The 8,966-nt window shown below is 46.8% G+C and overlaps 1 protein-coding gene across 1 annotated transcript in view; it reads left to right on the top strand.

Moving 5' to 3' along the window:
• Positions 1–2,331: 2,331 nt before the first annotated feature.
• UMODL1 (uromodulin like 1) overlaps positions 2,332–8,966 on the top strand; it is a 74,451-nt gene continuing 67,816 nt past the window's right edge. Inside the window, exons 1-3 of the mRNA XM_027774891.1 lie at positions 2,332–2,404; positions 5,316–5,558; positions 6,708–6,950. Of these exons, the coding sequence (XP_027630692.1) occupies positions 2,332–2,404; positions 5,316–5,558; positions 6,708–6,950 (559 nt within the window). The remainder of the gene's footprint in view (positions 2,405–5,315; positions 5,559–6,707; positions 6,951–8,966) is intronic.

Raw genomic sequence — 8,966 nt, 5'->3', positions numbered from 1 at the left:
ACCGTGGCCATCCCCCCTGGGGGGTGATTTCTCACTTTCTGTCTCTCTGTCTCTGTCTTTCTGGCAAGCGCATGCACCCTATAGCAAAAAGCTCTCCAATAAGAAAGAAAAGAAAAAAGAAAAAAAATTGAAAAAAAAGAATTGTTTTACTTAACTTTATTTATTATTATTATTATTATTATTATTTTCCAGTTTGATCAGACAGAGAGAGAGAGGGAAAGTGAGAAAGCAAGCCACTAGGTCCAGGACTTGAACCGCAGTCAGCCACGTGGGAGTCTAGCACTTTTAACTACCACACCACCTGCCGGTTCCCACATTTTATATAGCAGCAAAAATTCTGAGAGATGATATATGAAATATAATAATACAGATTCATTTTGCTTTTTAAATATCCAGATATATTTAAATTATAATACTTTTCCTATTTGTTCTTTTAGTGCTAATCAAATGTTATGTTCTGGGGTAAAATATTATAGCTTCCACATTTATTCTTTCCTTAATAAAACTGTTTTAACGTCTAATTACACAAGTCATGATTCAATCCTACACAAAGCACCAACTTTCTATCAAGGGTGCACTATCTATCCAGGGGCACTTGGTATGCTCATCCCCTTAATTCTGCTATTATTCCCAGCTTTTTATTTTTTTAAATAATTATTTTATTTAACTTTATTTATTTATTTATTTATTTAAATTGATCAGAGAGGGACAGAGAGAGAGAGAAAGTGAGAAAGCAAACCTCCAAGTTCGGGACTCGACCACCGTCGGCCATATGGGAATCCAGTGCCCTTAGCCACCATTCCATCTGCTGGCCCCTCCAGCTTCTTTATTTGTATCCTTGTCAGAGCAGCTGTCATTTAGTCATTAACCATGCAAATGCAGTGATTAATCACCCTAGAGATTTACCTACTGAGAAAAAAAGACAGAGAGGTGTTGATGCAGGAGTTAGGCTAGAAGATCCCTTCTGGGAGAATTGTTTTGTATTTAGAACATGAGAGAATTATGCTTCTGAACCATACAGCCATGGGTCTTTGTTAACTTGGTCAAAAGTGTTCTCAGTAAACAAAAGAGATCTTTTCCATGTAGCACTAAAAACTGTGCTTCAGGGCCAGTCCATGGTGCCGAGGGAGGTTAAGGCGGCTGGATCCCACATGGCGAACTGCATGGTTAGAGTCCCAGATTTGGTGGCTTTAAAATCATGGTGGGTGCATGTGTGTGTGTGTGTGTGTGTGTGTACCCAAAGTCCTGAGAGGAGAATGGAACAGAGGGTATTGTGGTATGGCCATCCCCTCTGGGGGTGATTTCTCACTCCCCCCCACCCCCATCTCTCTGTTTTGGGTGAGCCCATGCACCTTATAGCAAAACTAAAAACACTTTGCTTCAGATTTCAACAAGCAATGACAGGCTGTCTGTAGCATTGTACAGTGGCTTCACAAACTAGAAAGTGTTTGATGTGAAGTTGAAGACCTACCTATTTCATATATAACATGATGACTACTAAAATGAAAAAAAAAATAGATCACCTTATTAGCTCTTAAAATGTTTTCTTTTCTTCCCATCGCCCGTTTTGGATTTTGCCTACTTTTAAATAAGCATCCAGAGTTGTCATCTTTCTGGTGATGGAATTGTAAGAGATGCTGTTTGGAGGTCACCGTAAGTACTTTTTATGCTCTAAAACAAGTTCATAGTGAACATTCCCATGACTGTGTACTATTATATCTCTGTGATAACTTACTCTCCTATCCTCCTGTGGTTGTCCGGTTACATAATTTTCCATTTTCAGTCATGATCAGTAAGAACGTCTCTGTGAATAGTGCTTCACTGGAGGAGAATTCTGGGTCGAGGCGCATGAACATTTTTGTGACTTTTGATCTGTGCTGCCGAGTTCTGTGAAGGATGCCTTTCTGCATCTGATGGACCACTTTGATGTGATGCTGTTTTCTCTGGCCAGTCAGAACAATAGGGTAAGAGAATACTTTTTACTGATGGAGGGACTCAGATTTAGGTCTGAAAAGTGTTTTCTGTGTAACAGTGAGATGGTCCCTGTGATGCGGCCTGGACTATTGGGTACTCACCTTTCCTGAAAGATGCCATCTGCTTGGAGTAAGAATAGGCTATGGCACGCAGGTGCCCCCAGGGCACTGATGAGCAGGCATAAGGGATTGCTCCCAGCAGGCGCTCCCTCTGAAGTCATTGCCACCAGCTGCAGCACAGGAACAGAAGGGCCCTGTCTCCCAGCCCTGGCAGCTCAGGCCCCTGTGTGCTTCTGCCTCGGAGAGACCCTGAGCCCTTCAGGGGAGGCCTGGAACCCAGTGCTGTGACTGCCGGATGATGCCCAGGACCCTGGGGCTGGCCTTGCTGGCTCTGGTCAGTGCTGTAGGCTCAAGCCAGGCCAGCTTCACAGGTAAGGGGTCTGGGCTTGGTATGGATGATTCTTGAGGAGGGGGCTCCCTGGGAGTGGTTCTCAGGAGGATAGCACTTTACTGAGATGGGCCAGGCAAGAATGCATTTGCATTGAGAGGTGCATCTGTTCCCTGCTGGCCTCAGAGGGAGGCAGGAGCCCTGGGTCTACTTCTAGAAGAAGGCTCCTCCATGCAATCATGTCCCTGAGTCACCAGGGGGTTGATGTCTGAGTCAGCAAGTCCTGGGTGGGCCCTGGGACTCTGCATTCTATGGGTGACCAGGATGCCATGGGTCCTCAGAGCATTTAGAGAATAGTGAGTTCCTAGTAGTCAGAATAAAGGTCTCCTGACCTCGGTGGACTAAAGTTTTTGCTTACAGGTAAGGAGAGAGAGAGTCAGAGAAGTCAGGAACTTGACCCAGGCCACATAGCTGGCAGAGGCCAGAATTACTGCCAGGCAGTGAAGGAGAGCAATGCCAGAGCATTGTCCAAAGCTTTAGGAAACACATGGGTAGCAAGTGTTTCTTAAAAAGTACACTGGGTTTCTGAAACCCCAGATTTCAGAGAGTTGAGTTTACAAAAATTAAATCTTTTCCCTCTTAAAAATCTGTCTTGTTCAGTTGAGAATATAAAGAGATCTATCCTTTTTATAACATCAGCTTCATTTTTGTACTAGTTTAAATTTTTTTCACCCAGATGGAAGAATTTACTTTAATTGTGGTCTTTTTCAACTTGATTCTCCTATTGGAGTGGGTAATATAGAAACCACACAACTTGGTTGCTGAAAGAAGGAAAACATTGGGAGGCTAGAGCAGATCTCAGCCGTATTTTGTGAACCTCCTCATTGCACGTATGGGGAAACTGGGGCAGAACTCTGTAGTTCCTCAGGGTGGTACTTCTGCTCATTCTAGGTTATGGGAACCATGAACTCTCCACTGGGTACTGGCATGGCAGAATCACATAGCTGGAATCTGTGAAGCTAGGGCCCAGGCTCGCACTGGGACATGAAGATTTCCTATCTCTGGGGCTAGAATCCAGGACCCCGTTCCTGTTCTGATGGCTCTTAAAGGGATTTGTTGAATTTCAGGATCTATCTGCTAAGAGGCTTCTCCTTCTCTACTCTGGCCTTGGCCAAGACACCAAGCTTAGAGATGACAGGGCGACTTACAGTTAAATATGAAAAAGAAAACAAGTGAAATGTCTCCCAAGTTCCCCAGGAGATGAGTGAGTCTTTGTGTGTGTATACATGTAGGAGGGGTCTGCTGATGACCAGCTGGAGCCTCGGAATGATCAGATGGGGCCTGGCAGCTCTCTAGACACTGGGAACTGTAACCATCAGTTACAAGGCTAGAATCTCATTTTAGAGTGAGATGAAAAATAAGACCTGGATCCACCTTGCCAAGTTCTCCATGCAGGAAGTCCTCAGGGCTCTGCCTTGTTCAGAAAGTTAGTAAAAGTTGCTAAATCTAGTCATCCTCTGTAGCCCCTCATCCAGGCCATGTATGAGTTCTTGGTCATGCTTTTCTGGTCCCAGGAGCAATTTTTCCTGCCCCATCCCATAGCCAGGGCTTCCCATTTCTTTCCAGAGCTTACTGTAACCAGCCCTCTGGGAGGATGAGCAGCAGGTGGTCCGTGTATCAGAGGGCCTGCTGATCCCCCAGGGGTGACTAGAATAAGCCTGTTCCCAAGAGCTTGCTGCTCTTATGACTCCACTCCTTGTGGTGTGGGCTTGCTCCGGGGCAAGTGTGTGATCCAACACCTGTATTCTGCCTAGAATTAGGCTGCAGTCTCCTCTGTAAGTCTGAGTTTAAAGGCCAGTTCTGTCTTCCTGAGGGAAGTAACAAGTCCCCCAGTCTTAGTTTCTGTGCACTAGAGGGTTACTGTGAGATCCTAGGAGGGAAACTTCAGAGATGCTGACCCAGTGTTGGGATGAAAACAGCCACTGTTATTATGATTATTTCTGTCCCCATCTCTGAGGTCCCACCCAGAAATAAATCCAGCTACTCACTGAGGGAAATAAGCTATAACATTGTACCCCTACCTATCAGCTGCACAGTCTAGTACAGCTAAGGGCTTGAGCATCAGAAATTGAAATGTGTTCAAACCATTCATCCTACACCAAAAGTCCAGGTATGCATAGAGCCCCATGCCAAAGGAGCAAGAGGGGGCTCCCATGGTCCCTACCCTGTGTCATCGTCATTGCCTGGCCCACCGTAGGCCTTCGGTATGTATTTATTGAGAAATATATACTGAAATACCTACAGGCAAAACCAAGGATACAAACTCCTGAGGATTTTTGTTGTTGTTTTTAAATTGGCAGAGGGCATATGTATTTATCAGAGAGAAAGACACACTCATACATACACACACACACACACACACATACACACACACACACACACATGGAGGGGAGAGAGAAAGCACCCCTCAAAGGGGGTGTGGTCACTGTGCAACCCCTTCTCTATTTCTCCATCCTGTGGGTAGTCAGGGCATGCATGTACACATTCCTGGTGTGTTTTTCAAGCTGTGGTCAGCCATCTGAGATGTAATTCCATTAACCACTAGATCACGGGGCTAGCCCTCTCCTGAGTTTGATTCTAACCCTGTGCCCTTTCTTCAATATATTGTCAGACCTCTGGGCTGCAGAAAGCATGAGATGGCCCAGGGTGGCACCTCCTTGCTTTAGAAAAGCGGATCTACATTTATGCTTTATTCCTTCAGATTTTTGCTAAAGTAATGATTTTCTCAGTGCATTTTGAGGCCAAACATCCTGACAGGGAAAGGGTCAGGCATGTCTAAGAGTGAAAGATTTTATTTCAGTTGCTCTTGCAGGGATATAATTTCAGATAAACACACACATCAATTCCTCTTGGTGGTTATCTTGGTTTTGTTCCTCAACCCCTCTCCCTCTTAGAAAAAGGACTCTCCTTGTTGAGCTACCAGCTGTGCACCTATCGAGTGACCCAGAATGTTCAGAAAGTGGAGCCCTTCCAGATATCTCACGTGACCTATGCATCCTGCGGCAGCTGGATCCCCTGGAGGCGGTGCCCTAAGACTGTGTACAGGACCCAGTACCTGGCAGTGGAGGTCCCTGAGTCCAGGAATGTGACCGACTGCTGCGAGGGCTACGAGCAGCTTGGCCTCTACTGTGTCCTACGTGAGTCCAGGGCTGTGGGCTGGGTTGGAGCAGGGCATTCCTTCCTTATGAGGCTGATGAGTGGCTGGGATAACTCAATGTTCTCACTCATGAGCCCTGAACCTGCCAGATCTTTCTTTTTTTTTTTTTTTTTTTTTTTTTAAAAAATTTCCCTGTAGGTTGGGATGAAAACAGCCACTGTTATTATGATTATTTCTGTCCCCATCTCTGAGGTCCCACCCAGAAATAAATCCAGCTACTCACTGAGGGAAATAAGCTATAACATTGTACCCCTACCTATCAGCTGCACAGTCTAGTACAGCTAAGGGCTTGAGCATCAGAAATTGAAATGTGTTCAAACCATTCATCCTACACCAAAAGTCCAGGTATGCATAGAGCCCCATGCCAAAGGAGCAAGAGGGGGCTCCCATGGTCCCTACCCTGTGTCATCGTCATTGCCTGGCCCACCGTAGGCCTTCGGTATGTATTTATTGAGAAATATATACTGAAATACCTACAGGCAAAACCAAGGATACAAACTCCTGAGGATTTTTGTTGTTGTTTTTAAATTGGCAGAGGGCATATGTATTTATCAGAGAGAAAGACACACTCATACATACACACACACACACACACACATACACACACACACACACACATGGAGGGGAGAGAGAAAGCACCCCTCAAAGGGGGTGTGGTCACTGTGCAACCCCTTCTCTATTTCTCCATCCTGTGGGTAGTCAGGGCATGCATGTACACATTCCTGGTGTGTTTTTCAAGCTGTGGTCAGCCATCTGAGATGTAATTCCATTAACCACTAGATCACGGGGCTAGCCCTCTCCTGAGTTTGATTCTAACCCTGTGCCCTTTCTTCAATATATTGTCAGACCTCTGGGCTGCAGAAAGCATGAGATGGCCCAGGGTGGCACCTCCTTGCTTTAGAAAAGCGGATCTACATTTATGCTTTATTCCTTCAGATTTTTGCTAAAGTAATGATTTTCTCAGTGCATTTTGAGGCCAAACATCCTGACAGGGAAAGGGTCAGGCATGTCTAAGAGTGAAAGATTTTATTTCAGTTGCTCTTGCAGGGATATAATTTCAGATAAACACACACATCAATTCCTCTTGGTGGTTATCTTGGTTTTGTTCCTCAACCCCTCTCCCTCTTAGAAAAAGGACTCTCCTTGTTGAGCTACCAGCTGTGCACCTATCGAGTGACCCAGAATGTTCAGAAAGTGGAGCCCTTCCAGATATCTCACGTGACCTATGCATCCTGCGGCAGCTGGATCCCCTGGAGGCGGTGCCCTAAGACTGTGTACAGGACCCAGTACCTGGCAGTGGAGGTCCCTGAGTCCAGGAATGTGACCGACTGCTGCGAGGGCTACGAGCAGCTTGGCCTCTACTGTGTCCTACGTGAGTCCAGGGCTGTGGGCTGGGTTGGAGCAGGGCATTCCTTCCTTATGAGGCTGATGAGTGGCTGGGATAACTCAATGTTCTCACTCATGAGCCCTGATCATGCCAGATCTTTCTTTTTTTTTTTTTTTTTTTTTGAGAGAATTTCACTGTAGGGCGCGTGCGCGCGCCAGACAGACAGAGAGAGACATAGAGACAGAAAGCGAGAAATCACCCCCCAGGGGGGATGGTCATGCCGCAATCCCTTTGCCTCCATTCTCCTCTCGGGCTCTTGGGCACGCATGCACACGTGCCCGGCGTGAGTTTTAAGCCACCAGGTCCGGGACACAAACCGCGGTCGACTACGTGGGAGTCCAGCGACATAGCCATTATGCCAACTGCTGGTTCCCAACCTGCCAGATCTTTCATGAACACTAGTTCCCAACCTTGCACGTGCATCTGGATCACCTGGAAGGCTTCTCCTGGCCTCACTACAGACTTCTGACTCTATGAAATACCAGAACAGGTTTTTTTTTGACAAATTCCCAGGTGGTCCTGAGGCTGCCGGCCCCAGGAGTATCTCTCTTTGAGAACCTCTGTGATCCTCAGATGTTAATGTACCCAGGCAGCTTAAAAAAGGCAAATGGTTTTTTACAGTGGTGGTTAGTCAACCTTTTTTTTCTGAAAGCTACAGCAAAATACTTTTTTTAAAGAGAGATTTTTGCTATAGGATGCGTGTGTTTGTTGGAGAGACAGAGAGACAGAGTGAGAAATTACCCTTCCAGGGGAATAGCCATGACACAATCCCTTCTCCTCCATTCTCCTCTCAGCATTTTGGGCATGCAGGTATATGTGCTCAGCGTTAGTTTCAAGCCACTGGGTCCAGAACTTGAACTGCTATTGGCCATGTGGGAGTCCAGCGACGTAACTGCTATTGTCATCTGCTGGCCCACAAAATACTTGTTTTTTTTTTTAAATTATTGTTTATTGAATTTTATTTATTCATTCATTTATTTTAATTTGATCAGAGAGAAACAGAGAGAGAGAGAGAGAGAGAAAAAGTGAAAACGTAAGCCACCAGGTCCAGGACTCAAACCATGGTAGGCCATGTGGGAGTGTCCAGCACCATAAACACTATACCACCTGCTGGTCCCCCAAAATGCTTTTATCAACAGAAATCTTAACCTGAACTCTGATGTGTGAAAAACATGGAATGGGGACTGAGCTTCCCATCCTAATGGCCCAGAGACCCCCAAGTCCTCTTACTTTCTCAGTACAGTTTGAAAGGGTGTTTGAGGCCGGTTACCAGGGCCTCATAGGGCTGCTCAGGGCCAGGGTCTGTGCAGGCTGGGCCAGGTGGGGCCTCAGGGTTCTGCCTCCTGATGTGGGGGGTCTTTGTAGCAGACCCCTCCCAGGGAGGATATGTGCATGTGTGGGTGGTGATTGTCAACGCTGAGTCAACGCCAGATCTGAAGTGAGTTTCTATACAGTCAGAAGGTCCTGCCTTCCACCCCCGTGGTGGAGGGGAAGTGGGAAGGGTGTGGCTCCAGCAAGCACAGTCAGGGCCACTCCAAGACGCCTCCAGAGTGCAGAAGTCACCAACTTGGGGTGCCCCTAGAGGGACCCACATGACCCATGCCTGTGACTGGGACCAGAGTGCCAGCGGGCCAGACATGAACTCCTCAGACCAGGGTCAGTGCAACCTCCTGAGGCCGTGTGGAGTCAGCACACTTAGCTGTCCCAGATGTGCCCTCCCTCTGGCCACCCATGCAATCTCACAGAGGATGGGGAAACTGATGCCTCTCCATTGGCCTGTTTGTAGGGCCTGGCACAGAGAAGACTACAGTTCCAGGCTAAGTGGTTTGACAGGTGTACACCTCATGCAAGAGTGTTAAAAGGACAGCACATTGCCAGTGCAAGCACCACTAATAAAGCCCAGAGAAGACCTGCTGACTGTGGGGTAGTGAGAGGCTGTTGCCTGCCATCCTGCCCAGACACTAGTGCTAAGGGGCCCCCTGCCCCGACACCACCTCCCTC

Source organism: Tupaia chinensis, unplaced genomic scaffold (genome assembly GCF_000334495.1).
Source record: "Tupaia chinensis unplaced genomic scaffold, TupChi_1.0 Scaffold000492_1, whole genome shotgun sequence".
NCBI classification, from domain to species: Eukaryota; Metazoa; Chordata; class Mammalia; order Scandentia; family Tupaiidae; genus Tupaia; species Tupaia belangeri.
The sequence above is the reverse complement of the archived record's forward strand: the minus strand, read 5'-3'. Positions and strand labels throughout refer to the sequence as shown.